The sequence below is a fragment of the Canis lupus genome, chromosome 16 (assembly GCF_048164855.1).
Source record: "Canis lupus baileyi chromosome 16, mCanLup2.hap1, whole genome shotgun sequence".
Taxonomy (NCBI): domain Eukaryota; kingdom Metazoa; phylum Chordata; class Mammalia; order Carnivora; family Canidae; genus Canis; species Canis lupus.
The window spans coordinates 38,055,279-38,082,230 of record NC_132853.1 but is presented as its reverse complement, the minus strand read 5'-3'; the positions used below and the strand labels follow the sequence as shown (position 1 = coordinate 38,082,230).

The following is a 26,952-nucleotide window of genomic DNA, read 5'->3' as shown; positions in this document are numbered from 1 at the left end:
TTTGTTGGGTGCCTGGGTGGCTGAGTCTGTTAAGGTTCTGCCTTCAGCTCAGGTCATGATCCCAGGATCTTGGGATCAAGCCCCACATTGGGCTTTTTGCTCAGTGGGGAACATGCTTTTCCCTCTCCCTCTGCCGTTCCCCCTGCTGTGTTCTCACTCTCTGTCAAGTAAATAAGTAAAATCTTAAAAAAAGAGAGAGATTTCTTTTGCTATAGTATTTGATCTTTTGTCCTCAGTTTAGAGCCATAAACATAAAATGGCATCTTGTTACTCCTAACAAACCCCTTTCAACCACACCTGAATTTGTGTTAATAAAGTGACTTTTGGAAAGCCTCTAGTGAGCCTCTAAGGATGTAGGCTAGTTGCCAAGGAAACCAACCATGACTAGAAGGTTGGAACTTTCAGTCTCATTCCTCTACTCCCCTAAACCCTACCTATGGGGAGGAGGGTCGAGGGGCTGGGAGTTGAATCACTCACGGATGGCCAGTAATTTAAGCAGTCATGCCTATGTAATGAAGCTTCCATAAAACTCAAAATGATGAGGTTCAGAAATCTTCCATGTTGATGGCATCAAATACAAGGAGGGTGGCACACCCCATTTCTTATGGGGAGGGTAGCTCCTGTGCTCAGAACCCTTTTGGACCCCATCCTATGTACCTTTTCATCTGACTGTTCATCTGTATCCTTATAATAAATTGGCAAATGCAAGCTAATGTTTCTCTGGGTTCTGTGAGCCTATTGAGCAAATAAATTGAACCTGAGGGAGGGGATCATGCAAACTACCAATTTATAGCTAGTTGGTCTAAAGCACAGGTAATAGCCTAGGTTTGCAGTTGGCATCTCAAGTGGGGATTCTTGTGGGACTAAGCCCTCAACCTGTAGGATATGATATTGTCTCCTGGTAGTGTCAGAATTGAGTTAAATTTGTAGGATACCCAGTTAGTGTCAGTTTAGGATTGGGGAATTGCTTGATGGTGTTGGAAAACACATGCCGGAATACCATTGTGATCAAGGAAGATACTTAGTAATGTCTATCTTACTGAATTTATTGAGGTTTGTTTTGTGCCCCTAATGTTCTGTCCTGGAGAAATTTTCTTTCTTTCTTTCCTTCTTTCCTTCTTCCTTCCTTCCTCATTTATTTTGAGAGAGCACATGTACATGAGCACACATGCATGCATGGGGAAGGGGACGAGAGAGGGGGAGAATTTTAAGCAGACTCTGGTGCTAAGGGCAGAGCCCAATGGGGTGAGGGTAGGGGGCTCAATCTCAGGACCCTGAGATCATGATCTGAGCTGAAATCAAGTCCGATGCTTAAGTGACTGAGCCACCCTGGTGCCACTTAAACCATATTTGTCTTTTTAAAAGATTTTATTTATTTATTCATGAGAGACACAGAGAGGCAGAGACACAGAGGGAGAAGAGAAGCAGGCTCCCCATGGGGACTCAATCCCAGGACCACGACCTGAGCCAAAGGCGGATGCTCAACCACTGAGCCACCCAGGCGTCCTCATGTTTGTCTTAATACAAACTGCCTTCATTCTTCTAGGCTGGCTATCTGGAGTAATAATAGAACTACTTGATTCTGAAGGACAATTCTTCAGATATTCTATAGCAACTGTAATGTTCTTCCATTCAAGACTTTGAATATTCCTCTTATTGTTACCATTTTCCCTAAGACTTAGTTTGGAACCTCTCAATATCCTAGAATCCATCTTCTAAATGGTATTTAGTCAGTTTTGTTTCTCAACTGTGACATTAGAGTTCTTGACAACCATTTAATATATACAGTAGGGTAGTTTTCTCGCTTGATCTAGTCTTTATGATTCCCATTAATGTATCCTAAGATTATAGTTTTTCTTTTAAAATTTGTTATATAACAAGTCACATAAATGACTCATAATAAACTGAAACTAAGTTTTTGTGAAACTAGGTTTCCTGCTTTGTATTTATGTAAATGGTAATTGCTTAATCTAAATGAAAGATTTTTTTTTTTAATGAAAGATGTTTTAACTTATCCCTTATGAGTTTCTTCCTGATACTACTATCCTTTAGAAATCATTGAATCCTGATTCTGTTAACAAAGATACTATTTATCCTAATGAGTTTTGTGGTCTCCACCAGTTTAGTAAATATTCTTAATGATTTTATCCACAATGTCTAAAATTAGTATGAAAATTTTGATCAAACATGGGGTTTGACTGAGAGTACGTGTATTTCCTTTACTCTTCAAATAGCACTAAAATTACCATAAAGGAATACAAAGAGGCATTAGACCCCAGTGACAAAAATGAGTGGAAGAATTAGAAACCACCATAGATACAAAATTTCAACTATTTTTTAGAAAAAAACAAAACACACAGAAGAGTGTTAAGTGATTCAGCCAAATGGAGGAAGGTACACCCTGCATTGTCTACAGGGACAAGCAAATGAATTTACCCAACACAACCTCCCCAGAGACTCAACATGTGGTAGCAAAATATCTCTGAAAAGATAAGGACGAGACTTGAGATTAAAAGTAGATAATGTTAAAAAAAATAGGTAACATTTGAAAATCTTATGAAGTGATTGAATCATACAAACTACCTCTTCCTCCTCTAGGAAACTGGGGATTTTTTTCTCCAAGAAAATGGAAGCTGAGGGTTCTGGATCCAGGAACATCAGATGCATGAAGAGGATAGGGGTTTGGAGCCAAGGAATTAAATGAAAATCTGCATACAGACTGGTGGGTCTTTGAAATAAAAATGAGCTTCCATTTAGCTTCTTAAGGTCATGAATAGGAATGGACAGCCAAGGAATAACAAAACAGTTGAGGAAAGCCTCTAAAATAAGAAGCCAGGAGTGCCTGGGTGGCATAGTCGGTTGAGCAGCCAACTCTTGGTTTTTGGTTCAGATTGTAAACTCAGGGTCATGAGATCAAGCCCCACATTGGCCTCTATGCTCAGCACAGAGTCTGCTTACGACTCTTCCTCTGCCTCTCCCCCTGCATGTGTGCTCTCTCCCTCAAAATAAATAAGTAAATATTTTAAAATAAAATGAGAAGCCAAACAAATAAGAGAAAAGGCAGAGAGAGCAAGGGTAGAAAACTGGGGTGGACGGGGAATCTCTAAGAAATGAAATGTTGTGTCTTCAAAAGAACAGGATGTTATTTTGAAAAATCTTTGAACAAATAAAAAACCTTTATAAATAAAATATAATTATACCCCCACCAATAGTGGAAGGATTGTAGGTAAAGTTGAAGCAATTTCCTAGGAATTAGAACAAAAAGATTAAATGAGGGAAATAGAAAATAATTTTTTTAAAGATTTTGAGAGAGAAAGAGCATGTGAGAGAGAGAACATATGTGCATGCATGCATGAGGGAGAAGGGCAGAGGGAGAAGCAGGCTCCCCGAAAAGCAGGGAGCCCAGGATCCTGGGATCATGACCTGAGCCAAAGGCAGATGCTTAACTGACTGAGCCACCCAGGTGCCCCCAGAGAAAAATACATTTTTTAAAAAATTTTTATTTATTTATTCATAGAGACACAGAGAGAGAGAGAGAGAGAGGCAGAGACACAGGAAGAGAGAGAAGCAGGCTCCATGCAGGGAGCCCGATGTGGGACTCCATCCCAGGTCTCCAGGATCACACCCCAGGCTGCAGGCTGCGCGAAACGCTGCACCACGGGGGATGCCCGAAAAATACATTTTAAAATTAAAGATAGACTAGGAGGTCCAATAATTGACTAATAGAAACCCAAATATTAAAGGACAGAGAAAATAGTGAGAAATGATGCCCAAAAAATCTCCAAAGCATTTTTTTTTAAGATTTTATTTATTTATTCATGAGACACCTAGAGAAAGGCAGAGACACAGGCAGAGAGAAGCAGATTCCCTGCAGAGAGCCCGATGGGGACTGGATCCCGGGACTCCAGGATCACGCCCTGGGCCTAAGGGAGGTGCTCAACCACTGAGCCACCCAGTCCTCCAAAGGACTCCAAAGGACTGAGCCACCCAGTCCTCCAAAGGACCTCCAAAGGACGGGAGCCACCCGTCCCTCCAAAGCATTTTCCAAGTCAATAGATTTGTAAATTGAAAAAGCTTTAGAATAGTAAAAAAAGACAAAGACCCAAGAAACTTGATTATGAAATTTAGTAAACTGGAGATATAGAGACTTTACTAAAAGCATCCAGAAAGAGTAGCTAGAGGTTACATTCAAAGGACCCATAAGAATGGCATTTACATAGTAGTAGCATAGGGACATAGAAACAGGATCAAGGGATCCCTGAGTGGCGCAGCGGTTTGGCGCCTGCCTTTGGCCCAGGGCGCAATCCTGAAGACCCGGGATCGAATCCCACGTCGGGCTCCCGGTGCATGGAGCCTGCTTCTCCCTCTGCCTATGTCTCTGCCTCTCTCTCTTCTCTCTCTGTGACTATCATAAATAAATAAAAAATTAAAAAAAAAAAAAAGAAACAGGATCAAGTTGTGTCTTCATATGTCTTCATCGGGAAAGATTTCCTACGTATAATTTTATTGCCAGCTAAATTATCAATCAAATGTGAATTTAGAATAAAGATATTTTTAGACCTGCAAGTGACTCCAAAATTGTAGTTCTCATGAACTCTTTTTTGTTCATAAGTTGCCCTTAAATAGAAAGGGAGAAGAAATCAGGTTCAAGAAGTAGGATTCAAAGAGAAGAGCTAAGGATGAGCCCAAGATGACAGCTGTGTAGCCAGTTCAGAGCATCCCCCAACAGAGTGAAGCAGAAGAAAGAACAGTTTGGGGAAGATACAGATGCAGGAAAAAGACAGAATCTGATATATTTGAGCATATGGGAAATACTGATAGACATATAACAGATGTTGGAGCTTTTGAGTGAAAGCTAAAAATACATAGAAAACGAAAAAAAATGAGGTAGTCATTGATTTGTAGAGAAGAAGTGCATGATCTTAACTGTTCTACTTGACTGAGTACTGACTAGTATCTCTCCAATCCTTTCATAATTCCTCTTGATTTAAACAAAGACTGAAAAAATTACATGGGATGTGGAGGATGGGGGGTTAAGATGCTGAAGCTAAATACTTGTATTTCACAGAAGGGTGTCAGTAAATAATATCTAAATTTGACAAGTCAAGCATATTTAGAAAAAGAAAGGCAAATACCAGAACCTACTAGAAGATTCTGTAGGATGTAGGGATAAGGAGGACTCTGCTGTTTTTCCAAAGCCCTTTGTCTTCATTGTTTTTTTTTTTTCATTTTTTTTACTCTTTTAATATAAAAATTCAGTGAAATTATATGGCATATTGTAGAGACCTCTTTCCAGATATTTATCAGTTAATTAATTCTAGCCAAATATCTAGCTGTATCATGCATTCTTTGTTTAGTTGTCATGTTCATAATAGCACCATTGTCTTACTCATATCACGGCGTAGGAAGTCTAATAGATTTCTTTGGTCTATTAACTTGGTATCACTTTCCCTTAATGATTTTCTTACAAAGTTATTTCTTCACTTCTGCTTTAAAGAGTCTTTGTTCTAATTTAGCATTGTTTCTCTTGGTTCCTTTTAAATTTAAATATAGTTTCTGACATGCAGTCAGGATATCTAGGATGCTGTGTACTTTATTTGTTTCTTATGTTACCTAAAACAAGGGAATGCTTTTTCTACAAATAAATACCATGGCTATGTTAAAATACTGCTTTGGAAATATTTCCATAACAGTAAGATGATTTAGAATGTGTGTTTGTGAGTGAATTGTAAAATTACTATCTGACATATGTCTTGGAAAATTCCACAGCTTCTGCCAGTTTTCAGTTTCTGGCACATTGACTAGAATTTGTAAATGAGGAAATCAAACTCTACTTTCCCTTGATTTACCAACCCCTGGGCATTGGAATACAAGATTAGAGGTAAATATTTGCTAATCCTGAGTCAAATCCCATTATTGCCGGCTGTATCTGCTCTTAGTGTTTTATTTTTTTATTTGTTTTTATTTTTTTAAAGATATTTATTTATTTATTCATAAGAGATAGAAAGAGAGGCAGAGACACAGGCAGAGGGAGAAGCAGGCCCCATCCCATGCAGGGAGTCTGACGTGGGAGTTGATCCAGGGTCTCCAGGATCAGGCCCCGGACTGAAGGCAGCACTAAACCGCTGAGCCACCGGGGCTGCCCTGCTCTTAGTTTTTCAGTGTTTACAGAGATGAGGCGGTGCTAGGGAAAGTGAAGGAGGAGGGGAGTGAAGGACAAGTAATTATATTGCTACTTTGAGTTTTTAGTTCTTTCCTTTTACTTTATAACCTCAAAAAAAAAAAAAAAAAAGTTTTCAGTAGGACATGGAAGATTTCCTGGATTGAGCAGCATCCAAAATGATTTCCAGTCCTACCCAGTGGGTCATCAAAATTCATGGAGTCCTCAGGGCTCAAAAATGTTGCTTGGGATAGTTAAAACTGAGTAAGTGAAAGTAATAATCAACAGAAAACAGAATAAAGGTGCCTACTTATTTTATACTGAGAGCAATGAATTGTTAGTGGATATAGATTTTGGTTAGTAATTAGGATAGAAATCAGGATAAAAGAAAGCTCAGAATGTTGAGTCAGATATTAAAAGGTATCCAAAGCAGAAAGTTTGACCTATTAAGTAATGTGTCTGTTTTCTAAGTGTATCCCTTCCTTAGTATTTTTAATCTAGGAATTTCTTTCTTATGATAAATTTACTCATGACATGGTAATGCACTGACAGTAGTTTTCATTTAAAATGCAATTATATTCCTAATAGGGATGAGATGTTAGGCGGAAGGATTGTAAACTTATTTTATTTTAGGTTTATTTAGCCATACAAAAATGTTTTTCCTCTTAGGTTCTGGAAAGAAAGCCAGTCGGAAAAACATCTGGTGGTAGTTGAATGAAGAAATGGCATAATCAGTAAAAATTACTTATAGGAAAAAAATAGTGAAGAGAAAATTTTATGTAGCTTTAACTCTGGATTTCTTTATGAAAATTCTTTTTTTTTTTAAGTAGAGGAAGAGTTCTTTATTATTTTTTTAAATATGTTTATTTTTAAGTAATCTCTGCTCCCAACATGGAGCTTGAACTCGAGTCCAAGATCAGGAGTTGCATGCTCTACTGACTGAACCAGCTTCAAATTTCATTTTTTTAAAACCATTTATTTATTTATTTGAGAGAGAGAGTGAGTGGCAGGGACAGAGAGGATCTGAAGCAGACTCTGTGCTCAGCACAGAGCCTGATGTGGGTCTCAATCCACGACCATAAGATTATAACCTGAGCCAAAACCAAGAGTCAGATGCTCAACAGACAGAGCCACCCAGCCACCCCCTGAAATTTCATTCCTAATCTCTCCCTAAAATTTTCCTCTCACCAAAATATTTGGTCTGTGTTGGACTACCTTTGTATGTCTCAAGTTTTACCCTCATCTATGATCATGAGTTGTAAACATTAAAGAGCCTGTTTTTGTAGCTTTTGCTGTTATCAACCACTCTAAAATTAAAACAATTATTCAGCTTGGCAGGACTTCTGCTGGTTGCTGAAAAAGTTATTTATGAGACTGCAGCTATATGGTGGCTTGACTGGGGCATGAGTGTCTAAGAGCCTCACAGTCGGACGCCTGGGTATCACTGTCAGCTGGTACTTATTTTTCCACATGGTATATCATCATTCGGAAACCTAGCCTGGACTTTTTCTTACATGGTGGCATGAGTGTTTCAAGAGGATAAAGCTTCAGTGTTTTGTAAGGCTCAACCTTGGGAATCATACAGTGTTACTTCCATCACATTGTTTTGGTAAAATTAAGTCACCATGTCAACTCAGATGCAGAGGGTGGGAAACCAGACTACCTTATGAAGAGAGGTATAGCAAAATCCCATTGCAAAAGGTCATTGCCAGAAGGAGTTAAGATTTATTGAAAGGTGTCATTATGGGCAGCCCAGGTAGCTCAGCGGTTTAGTGCCACCTTCGGCCTGGGGTGTGATCCCAGAGACCTGGGATCAAGTCCCATGTTGGGCTCCCTGCATGGAGCCTGCTTCTCCCTCTGTCAGTGTCTCTGCCTCTCTCTCTCTCTCTCTCTCTCTGTGTGTGTGTGTGTGTGTCTCATGAATAATAAATAAATAAAATCTAAAAAAAAGAAAAAAAAAAAGAAAGCTGTGATTATGAGTTTCTACCATGGTTTCCACTTTGACTCCAGTGATTCACATTCTTATCACATGCAAAATATCTGCTCCCAGTGGTCCTCATGTGCAGTTCCCCTTGATCCAGAGACCTATGAACTAAAAAGAAAAGTCATTTACACCATGCACACAATATACATTGTTGTCACAGGGATAGAATAATGGCAATAGACATTCTCCCTAAAAAAAAAAAAAAATAATAATAATAATAATAATAATGGGGAGCTAACAGGAGGCACATAGCAGTTGTTGGTTCCCATCAGTTCTAAAATCTAGATGGGCACATGTCAGGGTCATCTACTCCAGAAGCAGGAAATGTGGCTGGACTTGGGCCCAATTCTGCTTCCTGGGAATGGTTCCTGAATCTGTTTTTCTCTGTGATTCTTGGTACCACATTCTGGGCTATTAATGCTGCTTTCTGAGAGGTCTCTCCTTCTACTTAGTAATGTCTTATGAAGCTAAATATCTTTCTTAGTGTACTTCCTTCCTAGAGAAATTTGGATTCCCAGAGGCTGCTCTTCTTTTTTGAAAAACCTCTGTCCCTTTTAATCCAGCTGGAACATCTTCCTTTAAAATTTCTAGAATTTTTGGGACACCTGGGTGGCTCAGTTGGTTGGGCATCTGACTCTTGGTTTTGGCTTGGGTCATGGTCTCAGATCAGTCGTAAGATGGATCCCTGTTTTGGGCTACATGCTCAGCGCAGAGTCTGCTTGTCCCTCTCCTTCTCCTCCCCTCACTCATGCACACACTTTCTAAAATAAATAAAATCTTAAAAAAATAAATAATAAAATTTCTAGGATTTTTCTATGAATCTGATTTGTTATTCTCCATCCCAAAAGCTGTATTATAACTCATTTTAAGACAGGCCTCTCTCTAGTTTGGTTGTGTCAGGCTGTTGTGACATAATTCCCTTAAGTTTCTTAGAGGAATTCTTGTCTAATTAAGAGAGTCAACTAGGCATGGCTTTAAGATTTTCTGAGGTTTCTCAAAGCAACTTAACAGCCACATTATTTTATCTGGTATTTACCCTGTAGATAGTTCTTATTTTGAGAATCTTATGGCTTGAGAGACAGAAGATGAGAAATAGTTTTATTTTCCAGTATAGTAAGATCTAGGCCCTCTATATGTCTTCTAATATTTTTTCTTGAAAACTAAACAGTTCTTTCTTTCTTTTTTTCTTTTTTAAGATTTTATTTATTTATGAGAGACACACACACACACACACAGAAAGAGACATAGGCAGAGGGAGAAGCAGGCTCCCCATAAGGAGCCTGATGTAGGACTCAATCCCAGGATCCTGGGATCAGGACCTGAGCAAAAGGCAGATGCTCAACCGCTGAGCCACCCAGGTGCCCCTAAACAGTTCTTTCTGTAGTGTATTTCTTACCATATTTTATCACAAGCAGCTAAAAGAGACTAATTATCACTTTCAAAGCAGCTAATATAAACATGTTTAAAGACTAAAGGAGCAATGCCTGGATGGCTTGGTTAAGCATCTGACTCTTGGTCTCAGCTCAGGTCTTAATTTTAAGATCATGAGTTGAAGCCCTGTGTTGAACTCCATACTGGTCTTGGAGCCTACTTTTAAAAAAGATTAGAGGAAATCAGATTTAAGTAATTAAAGGAGAGTATGATGACAGTGACTCAAATAGACAATGTCAATAAAGAAATAAAATTATAAAAAAATCAAATGGAAATTCTGAAGTTGAAAAGTAGAATAACTGAAAAAATTACTAGTGGAGGAACTCAAAATCAAATTGGAGATCACACAGAATGAGAATCCATGAATTTAAAGACAGAGCAGTAGAAATGATCCAACTGGGATCCCTGGGTGGCGCAGCGGTTTAGCGCCTGCCTTTGGCCCAGGGTGCGATCCTGGAGACCCCGGATCGAATCCCACGTCGGGCTCCCAGTGCATGGAGCCTGCTTCTCCCTCTGCCTATGTCTCTGCCTCTCCCTCTCTCTCTCTATCATAAAAATAAATTTAAAAAATTTTTTTAAAAAAATGATCCAACTTGAAGAAAAGAATGAAACAAAATGAACGGAACCTCAGGAATTATGGGACATCAGCTGTACCAACAATACATATAGTTGGAGACGGGAGATGAGAGAGTTGGAAAAAAATATTTGAAGAAATAATAGCTGAAAATTTCCCAAATTTGATGAAAAGCATGTATCTACACATCCAAAAATCTGAGTGAGTAGGACTAATACAAAGAAATCTACACCTGGTAACACTTGAATTGAACTGTTTAAATCAAGATACAAAGAAAAAATCTGGGAAGTAAAAATTCATGGTGTATGTGAGGGAACAGTGATATGAATAGCAGCTGACTTTTCACCAGAAGCCATGGAAGCAAGAAAGCAGTTGGGTAACAAGTCAAAGTATAGAGAGTAAAAATTATTAAGAATTTTATATTCAGGGGATCCCTGGGTGGCTCAGCGGTTTAGTGCCTGCCTTTGGCCCAGAGCGCGATCCTGGAGTCCTGAGATCAAGTCACACATCAGGCTCCCTGCTTCTCCCTCTGCCTGTGTCTCTGCCTCTCTCTCTCTGTGCGTCTGTCATGAATAAATAAATAAAAATCTTTAAAGAAAAAAAAGAATTTTATATTCAGGGGATCCCCAGATGGCTCAGTGGTTTAACACCTGCCTTCATGCCCAGGGCATGATCCTGGAGTCCCGGGATTGAGTCCCACATTGGCTCCCTGCATGGAGCCAGCTTCTCCCTTTGCCTGTGTCTCTGCCTACACCCCCCCATAAATAAATAAATAAATAAAATCTTTTTAAAAAAAAATAATTTTATATTCACATCAAAGGACACTCAAGAAACTGAAAAATCCTGAAGAATGAGAGAAATTATTTGTAAACCATACCTGAGAACAGATATATTTATATCCAGAATATAAAGAACCCTTACAAAGCCATTACAATGAAACAACCCAGTTTTTTTTACAAAAGTCAAAGGACTTGAACAGACATTTCCTTGAAGAAGATATATGAAAGGCCAACACATATGAAAATATGCTCAAAATCATTAGCCCTAAATAAAAATCATTAGCCCTTAGAGAAAGGCAAATCAAAACTAATGAAATAGCACTTTATACCCACTAGGATGAGTATAATTAAAAATAGCAAAAATGGGAAAATAAGTATTAGCTATGATGTGGAGAAATTTGTGTTTCTTTTTAAGTAAACTCCACCCAGCGTGGGGCTCAAACTCATGAGCCCGAGATCAAGAGTCACAGGCTTCTCACTGATTTTGCCGCCCAAGTGCCCCTGATGTGGAGAAATTGGGGGATCCCTGCGTGGCGCAGCGGTTTGGCGCCTGCCTTTGGCCCAGGGCGCGATCCTGGAGACCCGGGATCGAATCCCACGTCGGGCTCCCGGTACATGGAGCCCTCTTCTCCCTCTGCCTATGTCTCTGTCTCTCTCTCTCTCTGTGTGACTATCATAAATAAATTAAAAAAAAAAAAAAGAAATTGGAAACTTTTACCTTGTTGGTAGCAATGTAAATTGGTGCAGTTAGTTACTGTGGAAAGCACTTTGGTAGTTCCTTAAAAAGTTAGAAGTACCGTACAATCCAGAAATTCCACTCATAGATGTTTAGATACCAAAAGAATTGAAAACAAATATTCAGAGACGCCTGGGTGACTCAGAGGTTGGTCTGCCTTTGGCTCGGGGTGTGATCCTGGGGTTCTGGGATTGAGTTCCACATCAGGCTGCCTGCAGGGAGTCTGCTTCTCCCTCTGCCTATGTCTCTGCCTCTCTTCTGTCTCTCATGAATAAATAAAATCTTTTTAAAAAATTCATAAAAGTATTTGTGCACAAATAATGTTTATAGAAGCAATATTCACAATGGGCAAATGTAGAAGCAATCCAAGTGTCCATTAACAGATGAATGGATAAACAACATTTGGTATATCCATACAACAGAAGATTATTCAGTCAAAATGGAATGGATTACTGACGTATGGTACTATATAGATAAACCTCAAAAATGTTATAAAAAATGAAATAAGCCAAACATAAACGGTCACATTGAATGATTCTGTTTATGTGAGATATCCAGAATAGGGGAACCTGCAGTGACAGAAAGGAGAATAACAGTTGGCTAAATCTGTGAATGGGAGGATATGGGGTGGTAGGTCTTGGGAATGATTACTTAAGGAAGACTGAGTCTTCTAGGGGAACAAGAACTTTGAAGTAGATGTGGCAGTTTGCATAACATTGCAGATACTAAATGCCATTGAATTGTACCTTAAAATGGTACATTTTATGTGAATTTCCCTTCAAAAATAATTTAAGTGAATTCTATATCCAGCAAAGCTATTACTGAAAAATACAGGCAAAATAGAGACATTCCCAGAATAGCAAACACAGAGAATTTGTTGTTAGTAGACATGAAATACAGCTTTACATGAAATCCTAAAGGCAGTCCTTCAACCTGAAAGGATACAGTTCCAAATGGTAACTTGAAGGAAAAGCACTGTAAAAGTTAATTACCAGAGTAAATATTGAAGGCTATAAATAAATTTTTCTCTTATATTAGTTCAACTGAATTCAAAGACACTTGTGTGACACAATCATAAAACTCTATCATTGGGCTTTTTTTTTTTTTTTTTAATCATTGGGCTTTTAAGATATATAGTGGGCCCCTGGCCGGCACAGTCAGTTAAGCGTTTGTCCGACTCTTGGTTTTGGCTCAGGTCATGAGATCAAGCTCTGCATCAGGCTCTGAGCTCAGCAGAGTCTGCTGGTTTCTCTTTCCTTTTCTCTCAGCCTCTCCGTGCATGTGTACATGCGTTCTCTCTCCTCTCTCTCTCACTCGCTGTCTCCAAAATGAGTCTTTAAAAAAAGATACATATGCAGCATGATAATAGCAAAAAGGAGGAGGGGGGAAATAGATTTCTTTTGGAGCAAAGTTTTTATATGTTACCAGGTTTAGTACTAATCTAAAATAGATTGTGATATTTTTTTAAACAAAAAAATTACAGTGATACACTAGAGAATACCAACTTAAAAGAAGATAGTAAAAGAAGAACAAAAGACATGAGACAAGGGACGCCTGGGTGGCTCAGCGGTTGAGCATCTATCTGCCTTTGGCTCAGGGCATGATCCTGGAGTCCCAGGATCGGGTCCCACTTCGGGCTCCCTGCTTGGAGCCTGCTTCTCCCTCTGCCTATGTCTCTGTATCTCTCATGAATAAATAAATAAATAATCTTAAAAAAAAAAAGACATGAGACATACATAAAACAAACAGCAAAATGAGACATATCCCACTAAATAATTACAATAGAATGTGAATGACTTGTATACTTAAAAGGCATAGATTGTCAGACTAGATTTTTTTAAAAAACAAGATTCAACTTTATGCTGTGTAGAAGAGGCACACTTTAAATTCAAAGTCACAGATAGGTTGAACATAAATGAATAGAAGATATACTACATATGTACTAGCCTTGAACCATCTAGAATAAAATTAAGAATTCAGTTTGGGGCACCTAGATAGCTCAGTTAAAGTGTCAAACTATTGGTTTCGGCTCAGGTCATGATCTTAGGGGCATGGGATTGCACTCATCTGCGTGAGATTCTCTTCCTCTCCCTCTGCCTCTCCCCCTGCTTGTGCTCTCCTTGGTTTGAGCACGCGCTCTCTTTCTCAAATCTTAAAAAATTCATTTTGATTCATAGTATTAAAAATAATAAAATACTTGGGGAAAAATAAGACTTATACACTGAAAATTATGAAACATTGCCAAGAGAAATTAAAGAAGACCTAAAAGATAATTAGAAATTCCAAGTTCATGGTTTGGAAGACCCAATATTAAGATGGCAGTTTTCTCCAAATTGATCTATGGAATCAATGCAATCTCTCAAAATCTCAGCAGGCTTTTTTTTTCTTTTTAAGATTTTATTTATTTATTCATGAGAGACAGAGAGAGAGAGGCAGAGACACGGGCAGAGGGCAAAGCAGGCTCCATGTAGGGAGCTCGATGTGGGACTCGGTCCTGGGTCTCTAGGATCACGCCCTGGGCTGAAGGTGGTGCTAAACCGCCGAGCCACCTGGGCTGCCCCAGCAGGCTTTTTTGTAGAAATTGGCAAGGTGGTTCTAAAATTTATATGGGGGCAGCCCCGGTGGCACGGCGGTTTAGCGCTGCCTGCAGCCCAGGGTGTGATCCTGGAGACCCAGGATCGAGTCCCACGTCGGGCTCCCTGTGTGGTGCCTGCTTCTCCCTCTGCCTGTGTCTCTGCCTCTCTCTCTCTCTCTCTCTCTCTCTGTCTTTGTGAATAAATGAAATCTTTTTAAAAATAATAAAATTTATATGGAAATGCTGCAAAATGAACACAGAGGAGTTCACTTACTGATTTCAAAATAACATTAAGCTATGGTAATCAAGACAGTTATTGGCATAAAGATAGACCTACGAAGTAATGGAACAGTATTGAGAATCTAAGAATAAATGTTTACATTTGTGGCCAGTTGATTTTTTTTTTTTTTTGTGGCCAGTTGATTTTTGATAAAGGTTTCAATAGCGGCAATTCAGTGGGAAAAGAATAGTCTTTTAAACAAATGGTATTGAAACAATTGGATATCTGCAGGGTAGAAGATGAACTTTGGTCTTTACTTCCAACCATATGTATGAAAAATAACTCAAAATGGATCATATACTTAAATGTAAGAACTAAAGCTATAAAACTTCTGGAATGAAACATAGCAGATAAGCTTTATGACCATTGGTTAGACAGATTCATATACAGGTTTTCCCCTGCTATCTGAAAGTAGAGCATCCCTGTGAAACTTTGTAAGCTGAAATGGTGCAAAGCGAAGAAGCGGTTCTGTTAATCTATATGGAAACTTGAGGTGCACCTACCTGGGTGGCTCAGTTGGTTAAGCGTCTGCCTTTGGCTCAGGTCATGATCCCAGGGTCCTGGTCAGGCTCCCTGCTCAGTGGGGAGTCAGCTTCTCTCTCCCCCTGCTTGTGCTCTTTCTTACTCTGCTTGATCTCTCTATAAGAAGTAATCTTTTAAAAAAATTTTTCTTGAGCATTCCTAGAACCAAAAAGTAATGTCTCTTCAGCTTTCCTTATACCTTGGGATACATCTTGCTGATAGATCCACAAAATAAATCAAGATAAAGCACAAATGCTCACAGACACAATTAAAAGCTGTGGTAGCTTGATACTGAGATGCTGAGCATGGTTCATGGGAAGGGAGCTTGGTAGTGCTACTCTCACTGCTCTCGGTTTACTCTGCCTCTCTAATGGCTCACTTGTAAAACCCTGAACACTATTTTTGCTTCTTACCTTTTTTCATAAAAGTGAAAATCCTCTTCAGATATCATTTGGTTTTCAGTTAAAAAACAGTACCAGTGTATTAGGGGATTCCTGGGTGGCTCAGCGGTTTAGCACCTGCCTTTGGCCCAGGGCGTGATCCTGGAGTCCTGGGATCGAGTGCCGCGTCGGGCTCCCTGCACGGAGCGTACATCTCCCTCTGCCTGTGTCTCTGCCTCTCTCTCTCTGTGTGTCTCATGAATAAATAAATAAAATCTTTAAAAAAAAAAAAGGAAAGTGGCATAACACAGACTTTCAAAAAGTAGGGATTACATGTATGTAACATCAAAAGCATGATTGATTTTTTTAAAGGTGAATTGAACTTTATCAAAATTAAAAACATTTGTCCTTCAAAAGATACCATCAAGAAGTAGAAGACACAACCCACAGAATGGGAGAAAATATTTGCAGATCATATAGTCCATGATGGGTCTGTATATATATTCAAAGTCCTTGAATATATAAAGAACTGCTAAATCTCAATGGTAAGAAGACAACCCACATAAATGGACAAGTGATTTGAATACATATTTCACCAAAGAAGTCATTTGACTAACATTAAAAGGTGCTCACTAACATTAGTAATTACAGAAAAGCAAATTGAAACCATGGTATACCAATTGGCCAAAGTTAAACAGCTAGACAACAACAAGTGATGGTAAAATATGGACACACTGGAACTCTCATACATTGCTGGTGGGAATGGAAAATGGAAAACAATTTATTGGTTTCTTTGAAAGTTTAAAATAAACTGAGGTGCTTGACTGGCCCAGTTGGTAGATCACACAACTCTTGATCTCAGGGTTGTGAGTTCGAGCCCTATGTTGGATGTAGAATTTACTTAAAAAAAATCTTGGGGCTTCTGCGTGGCTAGGTTGGTTAAGTGTCTGACTCATGGTTTCGCCTGGGGTCATGATCTCAGGATCTTGAGACTGAGGTCAGCATCTCCACTGTCAGCAGGGAGTCTGCTGGAGATTCTCTCTCCCACTCCCTCTTGCCTCTTTCTGCCACACATGTGCACATGCGCTCTCGCTCAAATAAATAAATAAAATCTTTTTTAAATAACAAAAAAAAAAAGTGTAAAATAAACAACCTATAACACAACCCAGCAATTCTCTATCTTAGATTCTGTACATAAGAAATGAAAACCTGGGGGCAGCCCCGGTGGCGCAGCGGTTTAGCGCCGCCTGCAGCCCAGGGCATGATCCTGGAGACCCTGAATTGAGTTCCACATGGGGCTCCCTGCATGGAGCCTGCTTCTCCCTCTGCCTGTGTCTCTGCCTCTCTCTCTGTGTCTCTATGAATAAATAAATAAAATCTTTAAAAAAAAAAAAAAAAAAAGAAATGAAAACCTGGGATGCCTGGGTGGCTCAGTGGTTAAGTGTCTGCCTTTGGCTCAGGGCCTGATCCCAGGATCCAGGATCAAGTCACACATCATGCTCTCTGCGAGGAGCCTGCTTCTCCTTCTGCCTATGTCTCTTCCTCTCTCTGTGTCTCTCATGAATAAATAAATCTTTAAAAAAAAAAAAAAGAACTGAAAACTTATTTCAACCAAGACTTATTTAGAATAATTATAGAAGCATTATTCATGATAGTAAAAAAAATATAGCAATCTAGATGCTTGCCAGCTGGGAATGAATAAACAAAATATGGCATTTCATAAACTGGAATACTATTCAACAGTATAAAAGGAATGACTGGTGCATGCTACAACATGATGAGTTTTTAAAATATGCAGAATAAAGGAAGCCAGATATAAAAGATGACATGTTTTATGTTTCCATTTTTTTTAATGTCCAGAAAAGGAAAATCTGTACAAAAAGAAAGGCAATTAGTGGTTGCTTAAGGTTGGGTATAAGCAAATGGATGGATAGCAAACAGGCATGAAGGATATTTTTGGGGTGATGAAAATTTAAAAATGAAGTGATGGTTGTACAGCCTTACAGGTTTACTAAAAATTATTGAATGTACACTTAAAACCAGTGAATTTTATGGTTAGTGAATTATACCATTTAAAGCTGTTTAAAAAATATGATATATATACAGATAAAATTGCATGATGGTGAAAACCTAGTAATTACAGCTTTTCTTTAACAAGAAATTTAATATGGCCCCTGGCTGGCTCAGTGGTTGAGTGTCTGCCTTTGGCTCAGGGCGTGATCCTGGGGTCCTGGGATTGAGTCCCACATCAGGCTTCCTGCATGGAGCCTGCTTCTCCCTCTGACTGTGTCTCTTCTCTCTCTGTGTGTGTCTCTCATGAATAAATTAAAAAAAATTTTTTAAATGACACTTATGAAATCGCACACATAATTTTCTCTTCTAACCCATTGGCCAGAACTCAGTGACTTGGCTTTATATAGCTGCAGGAGAAATAAAGTTGTCTTTACATACAGCCATGTGCTAACTAAATGTTGGGAATTCTGTTACACTAGGAGAATGGATAACTAATATTCTCTACCAAAGTACTCACTAAATTTTGTGTTCTATAAAGCTGAAAGAGATCTTTTAATTTTTTAAGTCAGGAACTATACTCTAATTCAACCAGCAGGGGTCGCTGTTGAGCAAGTACATTCTTTGCTATTTCCTTTGTTAAACCTACGTGCCATTACTCCATTACATTTCTTAGTTATATAATTTATAGAAAACAATTATAATTGTAGAAGCCAATAACACACTATATGCTAGTTAATTAAATTTTAAAAAAGAAAAATTAAGAATATACCTTCAGAGAACTGAAATGTGTATCCCACATTTATGTACTTTGCTCACCAATAAAATTTGGTGGTGGTGGGGGGGAAATCCCTGGGTGGTTCAGCAGTTTGGCGCCTCGCTTTGGCCAGGGCGTGATCCTGGCATCCGGGGATCGAGTCCTCTTCGGGCCTCCTGCATGGAGCCTGCTTCTCCTCTGTGTCTCTGCCTCTCTCTCTCTCTCTCTGTCTCTCATTAAAAAATAAATAAAATCTTAAAAAAAGAAAAACTTGGTAAGAGATAAGGGAGAAAAAAGTACATTTATCGTTATGAACACTGAGTAATGTACAGAAATATTTAATCATTGTACTGTACACCTAAAAATAATAAAACGCTGTTGTGCTTGAATTTAAAAAATTTTTAATGAATGCAAAAAATAAAAACAATTATAGTTTTATACAAAGCAGCAGTAAATGCTAGTGTATAACAAGACACGTCAATTAGATTTTTTAAAGCCTGAATATTTAAGAATGTCTTATCCTAGATAAATACTGTTGCAATATCTATTTGCTTGTTCAGAGGATGATGTCCTACCTTGAAACAATTAATAGAGAACAACCTAGTTGCTCTCATGTTTTACCCATTACCCTGTCCTTGTAATGTAGATAGATTATAAATATACATAATGAAATTATATATTCCTGTTAATATAAAACCAGATTACCTAAGAATGTCAGATGTTTGGATAGTCAACTTCCTCTACAACAATTATATCCAAAATCTTTGACAAATTTGTTGCAATTCATCATATCCTGGACCTAACCGGTTTTGGCAACCTTTATATTTTGCATGAGAAACCAAAGTTTGATTCAGCTGAAATAGTAGAATACCTAAAACATATTCTATTGCTTCTGTGAAACGTTTATTTTACCAGCAATGCCATGAACTGAGGCAGAAGCCATATGGGCTTCCTAGAAAATATTTAAAATTATTGTGTCTACCTCTAGGATTATTTTCTAAGCTCCATTGTTATGTCACTCCAAATAATGAAATATTCGGATTATTTCTTAGAACTGTAATTTCTTTTTCTTTCTTTCTTTTTTTTTTTTTAAGGATTTTCTTTATTTATTCATGAGAGAGACACAGAGAGAGAGAGAGAGGCAGAGACACAGGCAGAGGGAGAAGCAGGCTGCACACAGGGAGCCTGATGTGGGACTCGATCCTGGGTTTCCAGGATCACACCCTGGGCCAAAGGTAGGCGCCAAACCGCTGAGCCACCCGGGCTGCCCACACATTTCTTTTTCTTTTTCTTTTTTTTTTTTTAAGTAGGCTGTATATCCAACATGGAACCCAAAATGGGGCTCTAGTCATGACCCTGAGATCAACACCTGAGCTGAAATCAAGAGTCAGATTTTTTGTTTGTTTTTTGTTATTTTTTTTCAAGACTTTATTTATTCATGAGAGACACAGAGAGGCAGAGACATAGGCAGAGGGAGAAGCAGGCTCCATGTGGGGAGCCTGATGCGGGACTCAATCCTGGGACTCCAGGATCATGCTCTGGGCCGAAGGGAGGCGCCCAACGACTGAGCCATCCAGGCATCCCAAGAGTCGGACTTCCTAGAACTGTAATTTCTTAAATTATGAGATTCACAATCTGCCTCATCTGGTCCATTGGTTCTGAAACTTTAGGAAGCAGTGGTGTCACCTGAAGGGCTACTTTTTTTTTTTTTTTAAGATTTTATTTATTTATTCATGAGAGACACAGAGAAAATCAGAGACACAGGCAGAGGGAGAAGCAGTCTCCATGCAGGGAGCCTGATGTGGGACTCAGTCCTGGGACTCCAGAATCATGCCCCAAGCCGAAGACAGTCACTTAACCGCTGAGCCACCCAGGCGTCCCTGAACGACTTGTTAAAATATGGATTGCCATTCTTTCTTTCCACCTCCTCCCCACCTCATTTCTGATACTATAGGTCTGGGTACAGCCCAAGAATTTGCATTTCTAATGAAGTCACACTTGATACTGATGCTACTGGTCAGATAACCACAGGTTGTGAACCATTGATCTTATCCTTTCTTGGGACTTTGGAGTAGACTATAAATGTGCAGAAGGAAGAGGAGGGATATGTAAATCTGAACAGATGTCCTGTTAGCTTGGTGTTTCCCAAATCCCCCTGGGACGTTGTTCCTTTTTCCCTTCACTTACCTTCATGCTCCCACATGAAGGGGACAAGACCATTCAGTCTATGTGGACTGATGTGAGGAAAGAAATTAATTATTGGGTGTGATTTTTGTTCCTTTTTATATATAGAGTTTAGAAGGCATATGAATGACCTATGGCAGGTTTATATCTTTAATCAGTTTAGTTACTGTGTATATTCAAGTGAACAAAGTGCCTTACTAGGTGAGATGTGTAGCACTTAAAAAAATAGTTTGAGGGATGCCTGCGTGGCTCATCTGCCTTTGGCTCAGGGCATGATCCTGGAGTTCCAGGATTGAGTTCCACATCAGGCTTCCTGCATGGAGCCTGCTTCCCCTCTGCCTATGTCTCTGCCTCTTTCTCTCTGTGTCTCTTATGGATAAATAAATAAAATCTTTTTAAAAAATAGTTTGAGTACATGAGATAAGGAGGTTAGCATTTTTAGTATATAAATGATTGTCCTTTTGTGAATTTTAGTGGGGCAGAGTCTAGTAGATTGAGGAGTCTGTTTGGTACTTAAAAACTTTTCCCCCCAAAGATCTTAAGCTTAAGATAAATGTTATGTGCTATCTAACTCTGAAAATCTTCCAGGTTTCCATTTTTGATACTTTATTTACAAGACATTGTTATTTATGTCATCAACCCTTGATTATTTGGCTTTTTAAATGGGTTACAATGCATTATTTTCTTTAAGTGTACCCAGAGAGTAATGATCATTATAATGTAGCATCTTAGAAACCATATAATTTGAGAAAAACTTAAGCTTGTTTAGGAGGAAATATGATGGCTTCATTTTGAAAGACTGCCTTATAGAAGAAGGGTATGATTTTTAATAGCTTCCACTAATGAGTAGAAATTATAGGAAAGCAGATTATTCTTTGATGTCATATACTTTACTAAAATATGTCATTGTCAGTCAACAGCATTACTTTTATTATTATAAGATTTTCTGTTGCACTGAAACCTGATAGTTGCACTTTCCATCATCAAGTCCATTTGCTTCTTCAAAAATCTTCCTTTTCTCCAATTTCTTTTTTTTAAATTTTCACCACCCCTATAATCTCACAGAGACCTGCGTCATTTTTTACTTGAACTATAATTTCAGTATATTCTTAGTTTATGTCTTTGCCACCAATCTGGAGTTTAATTTCTTAAGGTGTCTCTTCTCTACAGGATTATTTCAAATCTCTAGCCTGATATACAAGTTTCCTTCATGAGCACCCCCCCCCCCTCCATCCACTTAACAGTTAAATTGGTTGAGTTCCTAGCATGTGTGTGGCCCTGTGCTCAATCCTGGAAATATGATGGCAAACATAAAAGCCACAGTCCCTGCCTTCACAGAGCTTTCCATTTAGCTGGAAGGTATGTTGTTATAGTTATCAGAAAATATTTATCGTAATTACTCTTTGAATGTCTGAGATTGAGGGGGGAGGTACATTCTCTCCACTACTTTCCTACCTCTTTACTTCCCTTCCATTACTTTTTCTACTTTGAATCGTGAAATGCTAAGGCCTTCATATATGACTCCATGATTTTATACATACTACCTTCCCCATTTTTCCTAGTTTATTAGTTTCTGGCCTTCCTTTAAGACCCAGTTTAGATGTCACCTGTGGGCAGAATTAGTTATTTCTTGCCTTGCTCTTGTATACCTCTTGTGATTTATTTCTAATACTTAATATTTACTTATGTGTGTTCATTGTAGAACAAGAGTTCCTGAAATATAAAGAAACATCTCCTGTTTGTATCTCACTGCCTATAAGAGTGCCTGATTTGAGAGGGTGTTCAGTAAATTTCATTGCATGAAGTCAAGAGGTATCTCTTGTAATACTTAATATCAGGGACCGAGCATATTTTCCTCAGCTTCAGTGACATGTATGTTTGCTGTTTTTACTCTGCTTTTTATTAAGTATAGGTATTTGTTTTTTTATGTAGCTTAACTACACAAGCTTTATAGTCGTGATCTCCTCTGTGGGACAAAGGATGACTATTTAAAAATATCCATTATGGGGCAGCCCCAGTGGTGCAGCGGTTTAGCGCCACCTGCAGCCCGGGGCGTGATCCTGGAGACTGGGGATCGAGTCCCACGTGGGGCTCCCTGCATGAAGCCTGCTTCTTCCTCTGCCTGTGTCTCTGCCTCTCTCTCACTCTGTATCTCTCATGAGTAAATAAAAAATGAAATTTAAAAAAAAATAAAAATAATAAATAATAAATAAAAATATCCATTATGGGTTATTTGATTAATTTGTTAAATGATGAAGGGCAGCCACGATGGCCCAGCAGTTTGGCGCCGCCGTCAGCCTGGGGTATGATCCTGGAGACCTGGGATCGAGTCCCATGTCAGGCTCCCTGCATGGAGCCTGCTTCTCCCTCTGCCTGTGTCTCTGCCTCCCTCTCTCTCTGTGTCTGTCATGAATAAATAAATAAAATCTTTTTTAAAAATTTGTTAAATGATCACTTGTGTACATCAAGATTGCATATGGTAATGGCTATGAAGCATTACCAATTTTCTCCATATTATATAAAACTCAGAATGTTCCCTATCCTAGGTTTCTGAGCACCTCCTTGAACAAGTAAATGTGACTTAGATTTGGAGAATCACCTTAACTTAATGGCATTTTTAAATGGTCACTGTGCAGTGATACAATTTTTAAGCAAATAAATCTTTTCCAATTCAGTTTCCTTACATAGAAAATGAAGATTAACGATAATATGAAGATTCAGTACATTAGTACTTGAAAAGCACTTAACATAATACCTGCCACATAATGTCATCCTTCTGATTGTAATTGATTGTTTCTAAAGCTACAAAACAAATTAAATGTCTCAAAGATGTTTTTTAGAGGTATGTGGGTGCTTCAGTCAGTTAAACTTTCTGCCTTCGGCTCAGGTCATGATCTCAGGGTCCTGGGATCGAGCCTCGCATCGAGGCTTCCAGTTCAGAGGGGAGCCTGCTTCTCCCTCTCCCTTTGCTCCCCATCTCACTTATGCTCTCTCATTCTCTTCCTGTGTCAAATAAATATTTTGAAAAAGATGTTTTTTAGCCTAAAGAGTCCCTAAAAATATGACTTTGGTTTATAATAATCACTGTACTTATTTATGTCTCTCTTTAGATGACTGCCTCTAAGCTTTGAGTTGAACATAATAAAATGTTGAGTAATACTAAATTATTTTGTTTTTGCAGATGTTCTCAAATAGTGATGAAGCTGTAATCAATAAAAAACTTCCCAAAGAACTCCTATTACGGTAAGTCTGAATGCTAATTTTAGTTTGGTTGTGTGTGTGTGTGTATGTGTGTATGTATCCTATTTGGCTATTTAAAAATTTTTAGACTTACTGCTAATTTTTGTGTATTTACAGGAACTGGATTATCTGAATTTGTAAATTTATTAATTCTTTTGTTAAATAGTCTTGACTGTATTTTTTAGATATGGATCAAAATTTCAAATGTTTCATTTCAAAACAGTTTTCTCCTACCTGATTTGTACCTATATGATTTTGTTTGCTAGTTTTCCCTTGCTCTATTCTTGTATATAATATGAAAGATATATTTTATTTTATTATAATGCTGATTTTTTAAGTGATTCTAACTCACCCCCCCCACTTCCCATTCCCAATATCAAATATGTCCATAAAATGACTTGTGTTTGAGACAAAATATTACATATAGTGAGGCACTATATAGAAGAGTTACAGCCCTTTATTTTAAAGGTAAAAAAGGTAGGAGTGCCTGACTGGCTCAGTTGGTGGAGCATGAGACTCTTGATGTCAGGATTGTAAATTGGGTGTAGAGATTACTTGAAAATAAAATCTTGAAAAAAATAAAAAATAAAAAGGTAAAAGTTATTTGAAACTCTTTCTTGTATTACGGTTGTAATTTTATCCTCCTTATTTTTAACAAGTAGAAATTACATTTGGGATCACCCACAACATAAAACACAAAGCCTCCAATTTATATATATCTGACCTAGAAATTACCTAGGGAAAAACTAAGGGGGTTATTTTCAGCGCCCATTATTTGGGCACCTATAACTTAGGTATATTGTCATTTGCAAATGTTAAAATTTAACAAGTTGTACTTGGGGGTATCTAACTCTTGTTCTTAGCTGCTACTGCAGCCCAGCCATAACCAGCCCAATTCCTACTCAAGGTGGAAAATAATTTCATGCTAGTGCTGGTGAAGAAGAGTATTTCTGGCATTTCTAAGTATTTGCATGTCTGAGTCCTTCACTATATTGCAAGTACCTTGTAAGCAGAGACTGTTTTCTTTTTTTTTTTTTTCTTTTTTTTTTGCAGGGACTGTTTTCTTATAAATCTTTATATAATACCTTATACATTGGAGATACTAAGAAAAAAAATAACGACATTGAATTTGGAATGAATTTTTTTCATGGAAGTAATGCTTTTGTACATGCTGGTTGACTATAATCGAAATCATAGCAATACACCCTAAGCTACAGGGCTATGGAGAATGTATCCTGGATATCTTGAATATCCCTCAAATTTCAGCAAAATTTTAGCCATTGAAAAGATAAATATTTTTAAATGGGTTATGTTCTTTACTGTTACTATAAACTGAGTACACTAAGACATACTTCAATTTTTTTTTTTTTAAATAATGACAATTAATTCGTACTATAGTAGTTTACCTAAAGACTAAGATTCAGGGAAATTATTTGATTCTTTGGTAATTGGCTGCCCCCTGTTACGGTTTACATTTTTATGTTTTATTAGAGTTTTTCTTCATGGAAGACAGACATAAAGGCCACATACTGTATAATTCCACTTACATGACATATCCAGGATAGACAGATCCATGGAAATAGGGGTTGCCAGGGGCTGTGGTGAGAGATGATAGGGAGTGATTGCTAATGGGTGACTGCTAATAGGGTTTCTTTTGGGAGTGATGAAATGATCTGAAATTAATGATTGTGGATATACTAAAAACCACTGAATTGTGTACTTTAAAACAGTAAATTTTGGGATGCCTAGGTGGCTCAGTGGTTGAGCATCTGCCTTCAGCTTAGGGTATGAACCCGGGGTCCTAGGATTGAGTCCCACATTGGGCTCCCTGTAGGGAACCTGCTTCTCCCACTGCCTATCTCTCTCTCTGTCTCTAGAGAATAAATAAAAATAAATTTAAAAAAATTTTTAAAGGCGGGGGAGGTAAATTTTATGGAATATGGATCCTCTGTAATATGTATATAATTTTTATATTTTCAATTTTATAATACAATTTATAATAAAAATTTCAATAATACAGTTGATTTTTTTTTTTTTTTAAGATTTCATTTATTTATTCATGAGAGACACAGAAAGAGAGAGGCAGAGACATAGGCAGAGGAAGAAGCAGGCCCCATGGAGGGAGCCTGATGCGGGACTTCATCCCAGAACTCCAGGATCACATCCTGAGCTGAAGGCAGATAGATACTCAACCACTGAGCCACCCAGGCGCCCCTCAATAATACAGTTATAATAAAATATGCAATTATATAATAAGTATTTATTATATAATTTATTTTTTTTAAGATTTTATTTATTCATAGAGACACAGAGAGAGAGAGAGAGAGAGAGAGAGACACAGAGGGAGAAGCAGGCCCAATGCAGGGAGCCCGACGTGGGACTCGATCCCAGGTCTCCAGGATCACGCCCCGGAATGAAGGCGGCGCTAAACCGCTGAGCCACCTGGGCTGCCCTATTATATAATTTAAAATAAAAATTCAGGGGCGCCTGGGTTGCTCAGTTGGTTACGCATCTGACTTTGGTTCAGGTCATGTTCCAGGGTCCTGGGATAGAGCCCCACATTGAGTTCTGCGCTCAGCGGGGAGTCTGCTTGTCCCTCTGCCCCTCCTCCCACTTGTGCTACCCTCCCAAATAAATAAATAAATAAATAAAATCTTTTTTAAAAATCAGCTTGGGACACCTGGGTGGCTCAGTGGTTGAGTGTCGTCTATCTTTGGCTCAGGGCGTGATCCCGAAGTTCCAGGATCGAGTCCCACATCGGGCTTCCTGCATGGAGCTTGCTTCTCCCTCTGCCTATGTCTCTGCCTCTTTCTCTCTGTGTCTCTCATGAATAAATAAATAAAAGCTTTAAAAAAAAAATCAGCTTATATGACAAACACAGTGTATTGCTTTATTTTATGCTGTTTATGTTCACTGATTCTTCAGCCATATCCCACTTTTGGTGACTCATTGTAGCAAAGGTTTTGTGGATATTTTCTTTTTTTCTTTTATTTTTTAGACATTTAAAATTTTTCATTTTAATTATTTGACAGAGCGAGGCAGGGAGCACAAGTGGGGGGAACAGCAGAGGGTGAGGGAGAAGCCAAGCTCGATCCCAGGACCCCGAGACCACATCCTGAGTCGAAGGCAGCCGCTTAACTGACTGAGCCACTCAGGCACCCCTGGGTATTTTCTTTGATGCTGGCATCTCTTCCATAGATGCAGTCAGTCCCAAAGACAGCATGAAGGGTAGACTAATAATAGGTGACTTCTTAAGTGGGTGATTTGTAGTCTTCTGTTAAGAATGACCCCACTTTAGAGATTTCTTCATAGCCGTTAGGTTGCTAGTGGTTACCTCTGA

The 26,952-nt window shown here is 38.5% G+C and overlaps 1 protein-coding gene across 9 annotated transcripts in view; it reads left to right on the top strand.

Annotated features, from left to right (window-relative positions):
* Nucleotides 1-26,952, top strand: part of FBXL20 (F-box and leucine rich repeat protein 20) — a 114,890-nt gene that overhangs the window by 34,252 nt on the left and 53,686 nt on the right. For 7 of the 9 annotated variants that reach the window (XM_072780381.1, XM_072780380.1, XM_072780385.1 and 4 more), the window contains exon 2: nucleotides 23,554-23,615. In XM_072780381.1, coding sequence (XP_072636482.1) covers nucleotides 23,554-23,615 — 62 coding nt within the window. Of the gene's footprint in view, nucleotides 1-2,598; nucleotides 2,723-23,553; nucleotides 23,616-26,952 lie in introns of all 9 variants that reach the window. The other 2 variants (XM_072780383.1, XM_072780387.1) reach the window with 1 other exon arrangement.